Source organism: Rhinatrema bivittatum, chromosome 1, assembly GCF_901001135.1.
Source record: "Rhinatrema bivittatum chromosome 1, aRhiBiv1.1, whole genome shotgun sequence".
Lineage (NCBI taxonomy): Eukaryota > Metazoa > Chordata > Amphibia > Gymnophiona > Rhinatrematidae > Rhinatrema > Rhinatrema bivittatum.
Genome location: NC_042615.1, coordinates 151,075,770 through 151,094,136, shown reverse-complemented (window position 1 = coordinate 151,094,136; position 18,367 = coordinate 151,075,770). Strand labels below are relative to the sequence as shown.

Sequence of the window (18,367 nt, the reverse complement as noted above, 5' to 3'; positions counted from 1 at the left end):
TAGAAAGTAGATTTGGAAAACACGCTCAGCGAGCGTGCAGGCACTCCAAACTGCTTTGGAGACGGAAATTACTAAGTTGCTACGCTTCCTGTGGGGGTATATATACCCGTGCTGACATCAGATCCGTCTCCAACCGCTGACACGAGCATGCTATACCCATTCGTTCTGAGTCCATCTGGCTACACGCCAGGAAAACTTTCTTTGTCTCCATCTGCTGGTGGGGAGGGAAAACCCAAGAGTCTGGACTGATCCCGGTACGTACAGGGAATATGGGATCTTGCATTTGCAAGCCTGCAGCGTCAACCCCATCCACACAAAGCGTCTTCAGGGTCTGAGTCAACAGACTCAGCAACTCATCTTTGTGAAAAAACCAAAGCAAAGTCCAATGCAGATCCAAATCAGGCGGAATTTCTCCCTCTTCCAAAGGGAGAAACCCAAGTCCTTATCAGAGTCATCCGACGTATCATGATCCACAACCCCCTTAACATCACAAAGGCCAGCTTCCCCACGGCACTTGTCTGCAGTGGCTGACAAGTGGGAGCCCTGACTATACAAACCACTCTTAGTAGATTGCTTCGCCTCCACTGGGCACCCCTGCAGAAAAGTCTGCAGGCCCTGGACAAATTCCACCCAAGAAAAGGAGGATGGATTCAAAACAGGGCGCACAGACCCAAACCTGATACTCTCTGATCCTTCTGCCAGAGATGTCTCTGTCATTGAGAACAAGAGGGAAGAGGACACATCCGCTGTGTCGCCTTCCACACCACTCCCCCTCCTGAGGGGATGGCCTAACATCAGCAAAATATGTAGTGGTCAAACCGCCTTGAGCATTCAAGCAGTGCTGACGCAGGCATAGCGAAAGCTAAGGCTGGATTGCCCTAACATGGCAAGCCTCAGATTGCCAAGCACCTGGACCATTTTGTACCTGGCTCCAAAGTCTTCCTGCACAGGGCTCTAGGCGGCTTTCTATGCGCTTACCAACAGCGTTTGAGAGTACATGCAAATACACACCCAAAAGTACGCCGCAGTAGTACCCACACAAATACCCCCCGTGTGCAAATAAGCATACAAATATAGGCCACAGATTTACATGCACAAATAAGCGTGCACGTGCCCGCTTACGTTAATACATCACTGCGCGAGAATGCTTGCATATGCCTGCATGTAGGAAAGTTTCCTGCCGTGGCCTATCATATAACAGACAGAAAGAGTCTGAGGAGCGTGGCCTAGCCAAAGGCTGCTCAATTGCTGAGCCCAAGCCATGTCCACTCTACAGTAACTCCCCAGAGACATGAGAAGGAAAGGGTGTAAAAGACAGACAATAAATGCTGAGGGAAGAAGCCCATAAGAAAAAAACAGAGGGGCACTAAACTGAGTGAGGGACTAAATCGGGTGTCACCTCAGGAGCTCAAGCAGTGCATCAAATCTTCTTTCTCCTAATTCTTTTTTTTGTTTTTTTTACTACAAGCATTGCCCTGAAGGGAGATGCATGTCCATCATCTGCTGGAGATGGAGAATATTGGCAGGCTATACGTCGATGACGCCAGCGAGTCAACTTTACTCTGTCTCCATCTGCTGGTAGAGGTGCATAACGCACTGGTGTGGACTGGCCTGCTTGAGTGCAGAAGAAGTGGACCATATCTACAAGCACACCCTAATCTGCTAACTCATTATACAGTGAATTACAGCTAGTCCTTGATAAAAACTACATTGATTCAAGTTTGAAATACCAGTCAGAAATTAATGAAGCAATCACTGGCAGGAGGAAAAACCCTAAGGTCTGTGGAGCTATTATGTAATTGTGCTGCACTTATTACAGCAATAATGTCTTACTTACAGTTTCTCAGCTGGCTGTTCATTTGGTGTGAGGATCCCCACTTCATTAACTTCATAGCTTTTCGTTGTATGAGAAGACACAATTTTCTGCCCTTTACAAATCTCTCCACCAAATAAAGCAATATTAGCCACTACACCCCTGTATTGGTCAAAAGTGGAGTCGAAAACCAACGCTCGTAGGGGGTCACTGCGGTCCATGTTGGGCCTAGAATAAGCAACAAAGGTATCAAATCAAAATCATAGTTTTAATTCAGAATCAAATGCAAAATGTGTGTGCTCCCATACAGTCATACATATTTTATTTTTTGGTTTTATACTTGTTTTGTTGTATTGGTTTATTGTATTATGTCATTTCAATTGCGAGTGTAAACTTATTGGTATAATGACATGAATGTACAAAGCCCTGCCCAGGGTAATTCCCAAGACCACAACAGCCCTGCCTTGAAGACTTTACAAAATCTGGGTTTGACAACATTGGTTGTCAGGTTTTCAGCTCTGTGCTCTAAAGGAAAATTGGTTCTTACCTGCTAATTTTTGTTCCTGGAATACCACAGATCAGACTAGACAAGTGGGTTTTGCATCCCTACCAGCAGATAGCCCTGGCCACTTTCAAACCTGCCTCAGGAAAATCCCATTCTTGGTCAATCAGCAGCTTCAACTTCTCAAAGGGAAAGCCTTTGGCAGTCCACAAAGGCAGGTTTGAAAGTGGCCAGGGCTATGACCAGGTTGTATCCCTTGCTGGAGGACACTTTGGAGGTTTGTAAGCTTCCAAAGGTGGATGCCACAGTGTTGGCGTTAACCAAGAAGACGACCATTCCCGTGGCAGGGTCGGCGCCTCTAAAAGATGTCCAGGACCGGACAAGCTAGAGATCTTCCTAAAGAGGCTGTGTGACCTTATCTCCATTTCTTCTAGAACCTTAGGGATGAGAGGCCACAACTCCTCCTTTACGGAACAATCTCACCACCCTAGTGTCATCCCCTTCTGTGAGAGGAGTATCCCCCGCATCCGGATTACTGCCCACCGGGGCAGTAGCAGGCTTAGCACTTGGATCAATACCCAGGTCATTTTGTGAATTCTCCTGAGGAGAATCTCCCTCCGAATCTTCCAAAGAGTTCTCCTCTGTTCCTGATCATCCCAACAGCCAAAGAATGCTCCCTGACCCGGGAGGTCCCAGAGCTCGGCTATTTTAGCCGAGCTCTGGGACTTCTGGATGACTGACCGCTTACTTTTGCTTCCTTCTTAGTGAGATAGGCTTCATGCAGCAAAAACGCAAATTCTGCAGAAAACCCATCAGGCTCACTCTCCTCCTTATCCGCCAGATCCTCTCCTGGATCCCCTGCCACATCTCTAACTTCTCCAGACACTTGCTGTACTGAAGAAAGCAGGGGAGGGGAGTCCCTGAACTCCCTTTCCATTACAGGCCTTCTGCCATATGGAAGCAAAATGGCCACAGTCTCCTTCAACCACCCTGGAGACTCCTGAATGGGGCCTGCAAACCACTTGCAACGTCTGCCTGCTGAGCCCTCTGCCGATGCCCATTCACCTCCAGAGGCACAGCTGGCTCATAGCAGGGCTTCACTGAGGCGCGATTACCTCACACCACAGGCCCGATAAAAACTTTCCCACACTCCGCAGGAGGTGCCATGAAGCGCATCACGGCCCGCAGCCAAAAACTGCACTGAGTGGGAGAAAAAAGAACTCTGATGCTGCTGCCAGAACTGTCCATGGGGTCCTGAAATCGAGCCACATGCGCTTCTCTTCTCACCCCTGATGCTCAGTCGACACTGCCAACCGCAAAAAAGCCTGCACTACACACTTTTTCTTTTTTTAAAAGGAACAGCCACCGAGCAACCCAGATAGACAAACAAAGGGAAAATATACTTTCTTGCTTCTGGGTGCTCCTCGCTGGTTCAATCGATGGGGCAGGTGAGAAGGCCTCAGGGAGAATGAGAGAACTAGGACCCCTGGCTTTCCCTCCCCCTGCTCAACCAGAGGGAAGGGCAACAAACAAACCTAACACCTCTGGCAGCACCTGTCTTCGCTTCTTCTTTCTTTTTAAACTGAGTTCAGTCTGCAGGTTTGTACCTCTACCATCTGCTGGAGACAGAGAAATACTGAGGGACTGCAGGTGGCATCCTCTGTTAAGTAGCAGTGCCTGAAAAGTTTTATTCTCTTTCTCATCTGCTGGTAGGGATGCAAAACCCATTTGTATGGACTGAACTGGGATATGATCAGGAACTACAGTTCTATGCTACCAGACCCTAAAGATAAAATTCCGGAAAAATTTTTTTTTTACACATTTGATATAAGCAGTTATGGTGATGAGAGAAAAGAGAAAGCTGCACAAAATCATGGCATGATGTTGACTCACGGAGGAATTCTCGCAATAACTTCCTGGAGAACTTTTTCAACATTTGTTCCTAGTTTAGCAGAAATCTGTAAAGAAAGAGTTCCATGAAAACATGAATTGATGTTTTATTTGGAGATAAACATGTCAGAAAATTACATAATGAACATGCAAATTCTAGGAGACAAGCAGAGCTAAAGCATAGTTACATTTTACAATGCACATAAGAATAAGACTCTGGAATAATCTATCACTGCATCTAAATGAGGCATTTTCCATAAAACTATTTACAATTACACTGAACTAATTCTTATCAGATAATATAAATGGGGCCATACTGTATACAACCAACATAAACATTAGGTGTCCAGAATCTAGGAACACATTTCTTGGTATCAGAGAGTTTTGTTTTTTTTGGAGACAGTATCAGACCAGTATAGGCATCAAAAGCGATGCAACAATCCTCTCTACCAGTGCCTTCTGCTACTTATAGGAGAGTGGGAAGAACAGCAGAGCTGTGATGCCCCTTCCTTCCAGGGCCTCAAGCAGGAGAGGGTTGCTGTGAGAATGGTGCTTGCATAGCTATCAGTTGGATCCAGGGCTGCAGGCAGGAGTATAGCTAGTGCGGCCGCCAGCAGAGGTGATGCTGATGCATATGGGAGCAGTATGGCCACAAGGACAATGGTGAAGATGTAGCCACAGGTTGTACTATTGTACTATGGGCACTGAGGCAGCTGTGCAACTGCAAGAGGAAGGCATTGCTGTTCAGGGTGGTGATGCAACAGGGAAGGAGTGGATGCAACAGTGATGCAACAGGGAAGGATGCAACAAGCAGGAGTGGATGAGCTGTTTGGCCTGGTGAGTCCCTGAAGGACATGGGCTAGAAGAGTTTTCAATATCTCAAAGGCATCCATTCTGCTGATTGTAAGTATGGAGGGAGAAAGGCAGCTGCAGTCAGACAAAGAGACAGGAAACAAGGTGGTCACAGAGAGAAAAAAATAGGAAGGGGCAGGGGGGTAAGCTGGGGAAGAAGAGAGAGGAGTGAGAAATAATAGGAAACAGGAAACAAGGACAGGAATTTCCAGAGAAAATACATACATGAAAAGAAAATACACAAAAGAGGAAACTGAATAGAAATGGAGGAAAAATGTCAGAGATAGATTAGAAAAGGTTTAAATAATTACCTGGTATTATTAAATTTGCTACACAATTCTGACTTGCTGGCACAAAAAAATTGTTCTGGTATAGCACTAACTGCTACAAAAAAATTTTGCTGTACAATTATTTCTGGCAAGGACAAACAGAAGGCTGACAACCTTAGTTTCCTCTAAACTGAGAATGTGTGCAATTACTCATTCATTTTCAAGCATCACTCAGGTTTTACATGATCACTCACAGAAATGTTTCTTTGTGTTATATACAAAAATGCAACACTAATACTGACGCTCAAAACTTGGTTTAAAAAATTGTTGCTCGCACACAAAAAAAAACTGCACACACCTTGTCACTCCTTGGAGGGACATTGCTGACATCTCTTAATTTACCTTAAAACTTTGGCATTTAGGTAGCCATGAACTGGAAACGATAAGATGATGTGAAGGTTTCTGACAATAGGGGAAAGGTGATTCAGAATTTTTAATTAGATACCTTAACAACAGGCCTCAACACTGTTGTGAGTTATAGGAAAATTGGATCTTACATGCTAATTTTTGTTCCTGTAGTACCACAGATCAGTCCAGACGTCTGGGTTTTACTTCCCCTCCAGCAGATGGAGACAGAGAAAGTTTCGTAGACACTGCCACATAACCTAGTGTGCCACCTGAAGTAGTACCCAAGCCAAGATAGCAACCATAATAATAACAATAATTACAAAATCATATCCCCTGAATGAACATTGGGAAGAGGAAACTTAGAACAGATAATCTTGCCCACAGTAAAACATGTAGGACTAAAAAAAAAACAAACCAACTATGCCCATCTTCAGAATAATTATAATAAGATATCAAGCAGACTCTCCAAAATTCCCTTTCTAAAATTGGATGGGACTCTGGACTTATCTGTGGTACTACAGGAACAAACATTAGCAGGTAAGGGACAATTTTCCTTTCCCTGTACATACCCAGATCAGTCCAGACTCCTGGGATATACCAAAGCTTCCCTAAATGGGGTGGGACTGTGGGAGTCCCGCTCGAAGCACACTTTCACTAAAGCCCATGGCCTCAGCGCCCTGGATATCCAAATGATGTCTGGCCAAAGTGTGCAAAGATTTCCAAGCAGTCGTCCCACAAATCTCTTGCGGCAACACTTGTTGACATTCGGCCCAGGACGCCACCTGGGACAAGTAGAATGAGTCCATTCTTTGCACCACTCCACAGCATAAAAAAAGTGGATCTGACAACCTGAAGCTGTTAGTAACCGCTTTGCAAGAAGGAAAAGGTATGTGCAACGGAAGCTCACACAAGAACATCCTCAGAGAAACTGTGCTCTCTTAAAAGTTCCCTCTCAAAAGCCAAACCATGAGACAAAGGCGAGCTGTCTGATCTGAAAATATGGGGCCTTGGCACAGCAGCTTTGGCAGAAGAGTGAGTCCCAATGGGTCATCCACCATTAGATTGATAAGATCTGCAAACCAAAGCCACCGAGGCCACTCCAGAGCCACCAGAATCACGACTCTGGGTTGAAGCCCCACACGTAGCAAAATCTGGCACACCAGCGGCCACAGCTGAAACACATATAGAATGTCGCACGGCCAAGGAAGAACCAAGGCGTCGACTCCCTCCACTCCACGCTGAAGAAGCAGGGTGCCTTGGCATTTTGCTGAGTTGCTATCAAATCCATGAGGGGCTTGCTCAACATGCAACTGATGCAGGGCTTGCCCCACCTATAACAGATGAGAGTCATCGCTTCCTCCGACAGTTTCCATTCCCCGGGATCCAGCTGTTGATAGCTAAGAAAATCTGCCTACACATTGTTGATCCTGCCTATGTGAGAAGCCACTATCAATGCCAGATGTGTCTCTGCCCAGTAGATTAGCTCCTGAGCCATCTGAGCCACTGCTCGACTCTTGGTACTGCCCTACTGGTTGAAATAAGCCACTGTGGATGTATTGTCTGACAAGATCCTGTCCGGACACCCACGCAAGAGAGGAAGTAAATGCATGCAGTGCCAACCACACCTCTCTCGCCTGAAAGCGATTGAGAGACCAAGACACTTCCTCTGCCAACCACTGATCCTGCACTGACTGGGCTTGGCAGACAGCTCCCCCAACCGTAGAGACTGGAACTGGCTGAGTCCGTAAGCGGTAGTGAAAGCTGAAACTGCTCCAAAAATGGATCCCACCGCGACAGTAATGCTGTCTGTAGAGGTCTCATATGAGCAAACGCCCAAGGCACTGGACACCATGGAGCCGAGAACCTGTAAGTAACTCCCAGACCCTGGGCACTTGGCTCTCCAGTAAATTGCGAACTTGCGACTGCAACTCAGCCTCTTCCACCAATGCAGCCAAAGACCTCCTAGGCCCCTGCTATCAAGTCGCCTCGTCTGCAGTCGCTCCCGATGTGCCCTCTCTCCCAGAGAGGCATCAGGAATGCAACCAAAGACCTCCCAGGCCTGTGCTGCCAAGTCGCCATCTCCGCAGTCGCTCCCAAAGTGACCTCTCTCCCAAAGAGGCACTGAGAACACTGGCCAGCACGGGAAAGGCATATGCACATGTCACGTGCGGTGCATCAGCAACCGCGCAGCATGCTGCGGTCCTGTGCCGAACGTGCAGCACTGCCTGAAGCAGAAAAACACTAGTGGGAGCCACTGGGAAAAAGCGCTTGCCAAACGCAGCAGTATGCAGTCGTCGCCAACCGGGAAAGCAATTAAAAATAACTGCTCCTACACTTATTTCTTTTTTTTTAAATTAGTTTCTTCTAAACTTTGTGAAAAAGACAAGAAAATTAGAGAACTTCCCTGAGGTGAAGATTAGCAACAGGTTTCGCAAGTGCTCTTGAACTGGATCCACCAGCTGTTGCATCCCATCATGAAAAGACTGAGATCCAAGGGTCCTCAACTCCCTGCCCGTCCACCTCAAACCAGGAGGGATGGCCCCACCAGGATCTACCAACCTCCTGGGAGGAAACTCCTCGAAACTGCACTATTCTTTTTTTTTTTTTTTATATATAGGTATAGAACAGTTTTGCACCTCTTCCATCTGAAGGACTGCAGGTGGTACACTAGATTATGTGGCAGTGTCTGTCTCCATCTGCTGGAGGGAAGGCAAAACCCATGAGTCTGGACAGATCTGGGTATTTACAGGGAAACAGTATGCATCAGGGATAGGCATGTTGCAGCTGTGAAGATTTATGAGACAATAATGTTGCTGTTTGGGTGTTTCCTTGAGTTGTTCAAGAAATCTCACATAAGGAGAAATTTAGTCTTATCTGACTCAGACCCTGCTCAACCAAGGGAGAAAGAATATTCTTTCACCTCAACAGCTGTCTTCATAATCAAGGAATTCTTTGCCAGGACTCTGCTCAACTAAGGGAGGGAAGATGTGCCTTTCACTGAAGGAGCTGCCTTCTAGAATTTTTCTTTTCCTCTTACACCAGCCTAAACAGGCCTCAGACACAGCACCAGATGCTCGCCTACCATCTGCTGGAGACAAAGAATACTGGCAGGCTGAGGTCAGCAGGGATACATATAAGGGGTGATGTCAGCAAGCCTGTTGATTTTGCTGCATCTGCTGGTCAGTTGGCATAACCCAGTCATCTGAACTGGATGAAGAGGAACCAAAGTTTATGTCTAGATGGGGGGGAGCAGATTATATTGCTCATTTCCTTGGTCTTTTCCCAGTGACAATATTAATAAAGACAGTGGTTATCTGGAATACTCTTCTCATGTCAAAATATTGTTAAACCAAAACAACCGCTAGAGAGGGAAAGAACTTGATTAAATTCTTCACTACTATAAGCCTTTAAACAACCACTTAAATAAGGAAGACAGTATCAGAACAAAGTGCTTGATTTTTTAATCCATTGTCTCTCGCCCGCAATGGGCTCCAGGCAGTATCAGCCTTATAAGCACTATAAATGTAATCATTTACTGTCTTCTTATAAACTGCTTTTGTCTACTATTGTTTTAAAATGTTTTTAATTTTTATTATATAAATTATTTGCTTAAATACCAACAACACATCTATAGGAAAATTGGTTCTTACCTGCTAATTTTCGTTCCTGTAGTACCATGGATCAGTCCAGACCGTGGGTTGAGCCTCCTGTCCAGCAGGTGGAGATGGACCAAAACTGTGGGTATCCTATATCAGGACAGAGCCTATCCTACACCCCTTCAGTATAAAGTATTTTCAAAGCAGATATAACTACCCAAAGATCAAGCAAGCAATAAGAAAAAACTAACAAATTGAACAATTGAAAGGATTCTGTATGAATAAAAACGCTCTTGCATACAATTTTATTTTCATCTGTTAGATGCTTCTGGTGCCTTTAGTAATAGTAGACAACAAATCAGATAATTGAAAAAACCTGTAGAAAAAGATAGAACATTCGAGCGGACGTATCAGATCTAGTATGGGCGGGTGTCTGGACTGATCCGTGGTTCTACAGAAACGAAAATTAGCAGATAAGAACCAATTTTCCTTTCCCTGTACGTACCCAGATCAGTCCAAACCGTGGGATGTACCAAAACTTCCCTAAACATGGTGGGACCGAGAATAGTCCCACTCAAAGAACCTGCCGCCCGAAGGAGCCAAAAACTGGAGCCTGCACATCCAGACGGTAATGACGAGCAAAAGTATGCAGGGATTTCCAAGTAGCTGCCCTACATAGTTCCTGCGGAGAGACCGATTGACTTTCCGCCCAAGAAGTAGCCTGAGACTGTAAGGAATGAGCTTTTAAGCCTTCCGGCACAGGCCGACCCTTACAGATGTAAGCCGGCGCAATGGCCTCCTTTAGCCAACACGCGATAGTGGCCTTGGAAGCCTTATTACCTTTATTTGGCCCACTCCACAGAACCAACAAGTGGTCAGAGACCCGAAACTCATTTGTAACCTGAAGGTAATGCAGCAAGACCCGTTTCACATCTAGGCACAGCAGATCACCCCCAGCTGTATTTGCTACTTCTGGTGAAGAAAAAGCTGGAAGTTCCACAGACTGATTGACATGAAAAGAAGACATGACCTTTGGCAAGAAAGAGGGTACAGTCTTAAGGGATACCCCTGAATCCGAGAAACGTAGAAAAGGCTCTCTGCACGACAACGCTTGGAGCTCTGAGATTCTTCTGGCTGAACAAATGGACACCAAAAAGACGGTTTTGAGAGTTAAATCCTTGAGTGTAGTCCTTCTTAAAGGTTCAAAAGGAGCTTCGCAGAGAACCCAGAGAACCAAGTTAAGACTCCACGAGGGACAAATAACCCAGACCGGAGGATTCAAGTGCTTGGCTCCCTTGAGAAAACGGACGACATCTAGATGAGCCGCCACTGAGTAACCGTCAATGGTACCTAAGAGAGAACCGAGAGCGGAGACTTGCACTCGCTTGGAACTGAACGACAACCCCTTGGCGAGATCGTTCTGGAGAAAAGAAAGGACCTGGGAAACTGGAGCCTTACGAGCCGAGATACCCAAGGCAACACATGCATTTTCAAAAACCTTCCATACTCAGACATAAGAAAGCGAGGTAGTCGGCTTCCTGGCCTGCAACAGAGTGGATATAACGTCTTCCTTATATCCCTTCTTTCTCAATCTCCGCCGTTCAAAAACCAGACCGCTAGACAGAAGCGATCCGCCTGATCAAAAAATATGGGACCCTGCCGAAGAAGATGGGAAAGATGATCGAGGCTTAGGGGACCGTCCGTGGCCCCAACCATGTATCCCACTTAGTTGATTATTACTTGCATTAGCTACCCTATTATTTGTATGTTATTGTTATTACTGTTCCTCTTATAATCATGTGAAAATTGTAAAGCCTGTTGCTAAGTTCTGTTCTCTGTAAACCGACGAGATGTTCCCAACGTTCGTCGGTATATAAAAGATATTAAATAAATAAATAAATAATAAATAGATTCACGAGGTCCGCAAACCACGGTCTGCGAGGCCATTCTGGAGTCACTAGAATGACAGGCCCCGATGAAGCTTGATTCTTCGGAGTACTTTGCCCACTAATGGCTAGGGAGGGAACATGTACAGTAGAATGTTGCGAGGCCAGGGAAGGACCAGGCCTCATCCACCACTTCCGTGCAATATTCCCGTCTACGGCTGAAGAACCGAGGAGCTTTCGCATTGGTCATGGTGGCCATCAGATCCAAGTGAGGGGAACCGCACCTGTGGATGATCAGGTTCATCGCTGCATCTGACAATTCCCACTCGCCTGGGTCTAACCTTTGGCGACTGAGGAAATCCGCTTGAACTTTCTCCTTCCCCGCAATATGGGACGCAGCTAAGCGCTCTAGGTGACGTTCTGCCCATGCGAAGAGCCTGCTAGCTTCCAGAGCGACTAAGCGACTCCTGGTGCCCCCTTGACGATTGATGTAGGCTACAGTGGTGGAATTGTCCAACAGGACCCACACTGCCTTGTGGAGAAGTAGGGGAAGGAAGGCCTTGAGAGCCAGTCGGACCGCTCGAGCTTCCAGTCGATTGATGTGCCAGCGAGATTGGGTTGGAGACCAATACCCCTGAGCAGACTAGATCTGGCATACAGCTCCCCAGCCGGAGAGGCTGGCGTCCGTTGTTACCACGATCCACTGCGGTGTCAGAAGGGACATCCCATTCTGAAGATGGGCAGGCGATAGCCACCACTGCAGTTCTGCAACGGTAGACTCAGAGAGCGGCAGGGGCGTCTGAAACTGTTCCGATACCGGTTTCCAGTGGGATAGCAAGGCTTTCTGTAACGGACACATATGCGCAAAAGCCCAGGGGACCAGATCGATAGTGGAGACCATGGACCCCCGAACCTGGAGATAATCCCAGGTCGTTGGCAGGGCAAGAGAGAGAAAATTGCACACTTGGCCCCTGAGTTTGAGCGATCGGTCCTCCAGAAGAAGCACCCTGCCTACTCGAGTGTCGAATCGTGGCCCCAGGAATTCCAATGTCTATGAGGGTTGAAGCTTGCTCTTGGGAAAGTTAATGACCCACCCCAGAGAGGTCAGACATGACAGGATCTTGCAGACCGCCAGCTGGCAAAGAGACTTTGATTTAGCCCGGATGAGCCAATCGTCCAGGTAAGGATGGACTAGGACTCCGTCTCGACGCAGGGTGGCCGCCACTACCACCATTACCTTGGTGGTAGTGTGCGGTGCCGTGGCAACACCGAAGGGAGCGCTTGAAACTGAAAATTTGGCCCAGTATCTCGAACCGAAGATACCGCTGGTGATCGCAGCAAATCGGGATGTGTAAGTAGGCCTCCGTCAGATCGAGCGAGGCCAAGAATTCTTCGGATCTAACTGCTGCTATCACCGCCCTCAAGGTTTCCATCCGAAAATGGGGAATATTGGCCGGACCCTTGTTCTTCCACTGGGACTGGGACTATGGCCCCCAGTTCCAGCAGCCTGCGCAGGGTTTATTCGACCGCAGGTCTCTTTCAACTTCCACAGGGGGAAATCAGGTGAAGATCCGATAGGTCTCGAACAAATTCTAACACATAGCCTTTTTCTATTACCTCTAGGACCCACTGATCCATCATTATGGTGGCCCATTCCCTGAGAAACTGGGACAGTTTTCCACCTAAGTCTCGAACGGAGGAATGAGCCGGCCCCATCTAATTGAGAGGAGGACTTGGTGACCGAGTGTTGCTGGCTACTATCCCTGAAAGGCCGACGTCCCCGAAAGGAATGAGGCCAGGATTGAGATTGGGAAGCATTACCCCTCGGGAATGAGCCCCTTGCCCTGGTGGAAAAACGGCGTTGCCCCCTAAATCTAGTGCGAGAGGGTAAGAAGGGTAAGAAGGACTTAGACTGTTTCGGGCAGTCCTCCGGCAACTTATGAACCTTATTTTCTCCCAGGGATTTGATAAGTTGCTCTAGGTCTTCACAAAAAAGCAATTGGCCCTTGAAGGGAAGGGTTCCCAACTGCGCTTTGGAAGAGGCGTCCATAGACCAATTTCTCAGCCAGAGGAGGCGCCTGGCCGAGACCGCGAAGACCATTGCCGTGGCTTGCACTCACAGATCGTTCAGGGCATCCGCCCTATACGCAATCGCTCCCTCCAAGCGACCCGCCTGCTCCGTCTCTGCAGACGGGAGGTCTTGGGTGCTGAGTAATTGTTGAACCCACCTGAGGCTTGCTCGCTGCATGAGACTGCCGCAGATTGTCGCCCGAACTCCCAAGGACAGGACCTCAAATATGCATTTGAGGTAAAATTCCAACTTGCAGTCCTGGACATCCTTTAGAGCCGTAGCCCCATCCACTGGGATGGTGGTATGTTTGGTAACCGCCGTGACAGAGGAATCTACCTTGGGCATCTTAAGTAGATTCAAGCAGTCCTCAGTAAGGGGGAAGAGCTTGTCCATAGCCCTCCCCACTCGGAGTCCCGCCTCAGGGGACTCCCATTCCCTAAGGCGAATCAGCTTATGCATAGGGTGAAAAGGAAAAGTACATGGAAGAGCCCTAAGTCCCGCCAGGACCGGGTTCATGTTGGCAGGCATTGCGGCCGTAACCGCATCCGCCGGGGGCAACTCAATTCCCAGTTCCTGAAAAATGAAGGGAATGAGCGTTCTAGTTCCTCCTTTTGAAATAAGCGTAGCACCCGAGGATTGTTCCCCTTGAGGGGGGGGGGGGGGGGGGTTAGGAAACAGCTGGTCAACATCCAGATCTGGAATTGGGACCGGCAGCGACTGTGGTGGATCCAGAGGCGGCGGGACCCCCAGGACCACCCTAACCGAGCCCTGGCCCTCCGGCACCTTCGGAGGCTGCGGAGGAGAAATTCACTGGTGGGGGGGTCCAGGGATGGATCTTCCTCCTGCTGTAAGCTAGCTAAATAGGACTTGTGCATAAGAAGCACAAACTCCGTGGAGAAACAAGACAAACTTCCCGGGGGGGGGGGGGGGGGGGGAGGAGGGAAAAGTCAGGCACCCCTCCGTGGCATGAGGGGGGCTCAAAACCACAGGAGAAACTAAAAAATTGGGCTCACCTTCCTCCTGCACATCCGATTCAGCATTTGAGCCTGCTTCCAAGATGGCCGCCGTTCCCGCGGTTTTCCGGGCCGGGAACGGCCTGGCTACATGGCAGGGAACTCGCCCCCGAGTCACTGTGGGCGAGGGGACCGATGAGGGACTCTCCCCACCCAGTAGGCACACTGAACAGAGGCCTCAGGGGGAAAACGTGTGGCAGACTCTCCACATGGTTTACAGGCGCTGGAACGCGGCATCAGCGCTGAAGAAAAAAAAATTGCTAAAAAAGTAAAAACAGCTGAGCTGTGCACGGCTGAAGTCGGTCAGCAGCGACTGAACTCTTCACGCTGCCGGAGCTGTCCACAGTTCTTAAAAAGTAACAAATACAAGTAACAAATACAGCCCTGCTTGTACCTTTTTTTTTTTTTTTTAAACTGCTCAGCTAAGCCAGGGGAAAAACACTCCCTGAGAGGGTACTGTTTTTCTAGTGGACAGCTAGATAATGGGGGAGGGACTGTACCACCAGTATCACCCCAGGTGGTCACAGGGAAAAAGGGGCCTAGGATGGGCAAGCACCCCCTCCCCCCAGGCTCCCAGCAGAGTGAAGAGACCGAACTCTGTCTGTGAGGAAAAAAAGGGAGAAAACTTTCAAAAAAATTTTTTTTAAACAAGAATTTAATACTTGCTTGATCCAGACCAAAAGTAAAGAAAATCCCCTCAGGGAAACTAAGGGAAGAAGAAGAAGGGGAATCGTAAGTTCAGCTGCCTACACCTGCTGAAGACAAATGAATACTGAAGGGGTGTAGGGTAGGATCTGTCCTGATATAGGATACCCTCACAGTTTTGGTCTGTCTCCATCTGCTGAACAGGAGGCTCAACCCACGGTCTGGACTGATCCGGGTACATACAGGGAACAAAAAGTTTAATTTTATAAATCTCTTAAAACCAAAAATACTTAGCTCAACTCAGACGTTCAGCAAAATTAAAATTGAGAGATGTCTTGTTGGTATTTAAGCAAACAATTTATATAATAAAAATAAAAAAAAATTTAAAACAATAGTAGACAAAAGCAGTTTATAAGGAGACAGTAAATGATTACATTTATAGTGCTTATAAGGCTGATACTGCCTGGGGCCCATTGCGGGCGAGAGACAGTGGATTAAAAAATCAAGCACTTTGTTCTGATACTGTCTTCCTTATTTAAGTGGTCATTTAAAGGCTTATGGTAGTGAAGAATTTAATCAAGTTCTTTCCCTCTCTAGCGGTTGTTTTGGTATTGCATTTTGGGAGGAGTTGCTTCTGAGTTTTTTAAAAATATTGTTAAAGAAATTAGTTAACAGTCAGAGTTGTTCACATTTATTTTACTGATACACAATTTACTTTTGCCATTTTGTGTATAGCATAATGCACTATTCCAAGATTCAAACCTATTTGCATCAAAACATAGTCCCCAACTCCAATAAGAACATAAGAATATAAGATATGCCATACTGGGCAGACCAAGGGTGCATCAATCCCAGTATCGTTTCCAACAATGGCCAAACCAAGTCACAAGTACCTGGCAAGTACTCAAACATTAAATACATTTCAAGCTATTATTGTTTATTAATTAACAGTAGTTTATGGATTTTTCCTCTAGGAACTTATCCAAACCTTTTTTAAACCCACTTACTCTAACTGCTTTAACCGCATGCTCTGGCAATGATTTCCAGAGCTTAACTATGCACAGAGTGAAAAAGAATTTTCTTCGATTTGGTTTAAATGAGCTACTTGCTAACTTCATAGAGTGCCCCCTAGTCCTTCTATTATCTGAGAGAGTAAATAATTGATTTACATTAACGTGTTCAAGTCCTTTCATGATTTTGTAGACCTCAATCGTATCCCTCCTCAGTTGCCTCTTCTCCAAAGTGAACGCCCTAACTTCCTTAGCCTTTCCTCATAGGGTAGCCGTTCCATGCTCCTTATTTTCGTCATCCTTCTCTGCACTTTCTCCAGTGCAACTATAGCTTTTTTGAGATGTCCTACAGCCTGAAAGATCCTGAGCCTATGGCACAGAAGATGCAAACCATGTCCCTCACAATATTTTTATTGACCTGATTTTTTTCTATTTGCTTGATTTTATACTGCTATTTGGCACCACTGGTCAAATCCTCACTACTGTCTTTGGTCAAACTGGCTTCTCAGAATACCACCCATCAGAGACAATTTTACAACATTTTGTGCACAGCAATCACTGTTACAAAAGAAGGATTTTTTTTTTATAGCAGCAAGTCATAATTGTGCAATAAACAAAATAAATTAACAAACATTGTTTTTTCTAGCTTTTCATGTGTATTTATTTATTTATTTATTTGCTTTTCTATACCGACATTCGATTTGGCATATCACATCGGTTTACATAAAACATGATGTCATAGGGCAAGCCGTATTATGACATAGTACACTGAAACATGGAAGAGTTAATTTAACTCGGAACATATAACTTATAACTTGCTTATAATGACATGGTGTATTGTAACAGTATATTATCTAGGTAATTCTATATGGTGTATGGTGGGGTGTTTTGTTTTTACCCTCGCCATAAAGGCTCACAGTGCCTGAAGCCCTGAGCAGATGGGGGTGAGGGGTTGCCAGAGCCAAAAAGTAAGAAATAAGTAGCAGTAAAGCTGCTGGGCTCTAAAATTAAGACTAATAAAGAAAAGGAGATTTAACTGCTTTGGGCAACCTGTGTGGCTCGGGATTGCGATATTAAAAAAAAAAATCAAAAAAAAAAAAATCAATCATTCTTACCCTAATACATTCATCCCTTGGAATATCAAACATCTTTTCAATTTGCTTTTCAACCCTTTCTGGGTCTGCATTCTTCAAGTCGATCTACAATACAAAATATTGCATTATGCTCCCAAAAGGGCAGCTTCACATTCTCTATGCCTGCATGGTTATAGAAAGTAAATTTTCTAAAATATCTGGAGACGCATGCAGCACAACAGCCACTAAATGCCCATGAGAAATCTGAGATGGTTAAATGCATTCTGAGCATAAGAATTGGGCAGTGCCCAAAGGCTATGGCTCAGTAACTTATAAATCAAACTCTGCAAATCCAAAAGGCAAGCAAGCAACAGAATCATCAGGCTTTTTGTTACTATGCTGCCACAGACTGTAACAATTCTTTCCCGATGTTTGAGTGAATTCTCACCTGTAAGTAATTCAGTGTATGAAAGTTAACACCTATAGATGATCCATCCTTGTTGTCCTGAGAAGGTAAATGCTGTGCTTTTTATACATTTTTTTTTAAATAGATGATGAAAAGGGCAATTTAGAAACTGCCCTTCTGGCTGCATATTAACCACAGACTTCATACTTAATTTTCCCTTTGAAAACTGCCCACAGGCACGAAGGAACCATGGGCTTTGCACTTGTTTTTATTGCGGGCAGATTTTTGCTGGAAAACAAATGTGCAAAGATTTAATATTCAATCTATGCACATTGTTTTCTAATCCCATCTTTTCCAGTTTCTGATCCTGAATATCCTTCAAGGCAACGACACCTGCCACCGGAACGGTAGTCTTTTTGGTAACCATGGATACCGCCGCATCCACCTTGGGATCTTCCATGACTCCAGGGGTCTGCTCTTGCAAAGGATACCATTTGGCCATAGCTCTGGCTAACTTGAAGCCTTCCTCAGGAGACTTCCACACCCGATCCAGCAACTTCTTCACCATCTTCGGCAACAGGAAAGCCTTAGGGGGACCCCACAATCCCTCCAGGACTGGATTCACTCCCTCATTGTCTGACTCCTCCCGAGTGACCTTAATCTCCAGCTCCTCCAGAACCTGGGGGATCAGTGGGCCCAACTCCTTCCTGCGGAACAAGCGGACCACCCAAGGATCATTCCCGACCGCCGCAGGCATCTCGTCCAGGTCCTGCATAGGATCCCCTTCAGCACAGATAGGATCCTGACCCGGATCCTGTCATGGATCCAGCAACATACCAGCAGGGTCCCTTCCCGGATCCACCAGACCCCCCTGTACCTGATCCGGATCAGCTGTCTCATCAGATGTGTCCTCCACAACAGACCTCTTCAGAC

At 46.4% G+C, this 18,367-nt stretch overlaps 1 protein-coding gene across 5 annotated transcripts in view; it reads right to left on the bottom strand.

Annotated features, from left to right (window-relative positions):
* The window catches only part of GUF1 (GUF1 homolog, GTPase), a 179,109-nt gene that overhangs the window by 96,810 nt on the left and 63,932 nt on the right, over positions 1-18,367 (bottom strand). For all 5 annotated transcript variants that reach the window (XM_029588451.1, XM_029588481.1, XM_029588460.1 and 2 more), the window contains 3 exons: positions 17,071-17,154; positions 4,209-4,273; positions 1,838-2,041 (listed from right to left, as the gene is read on the bottom strand). In XM_029588451.1, the coding sequence (XP_029444311.1) occupies positions 1,838-2,041; positions 4,209-4,273; positions 17,071-17,154 (353 nt within the window). The remainder of the gene's footprint in view (positions 1-1,837; positions 2,042-4,208; positions 4,274-17,070; positions 17,155-18,367) is intronic.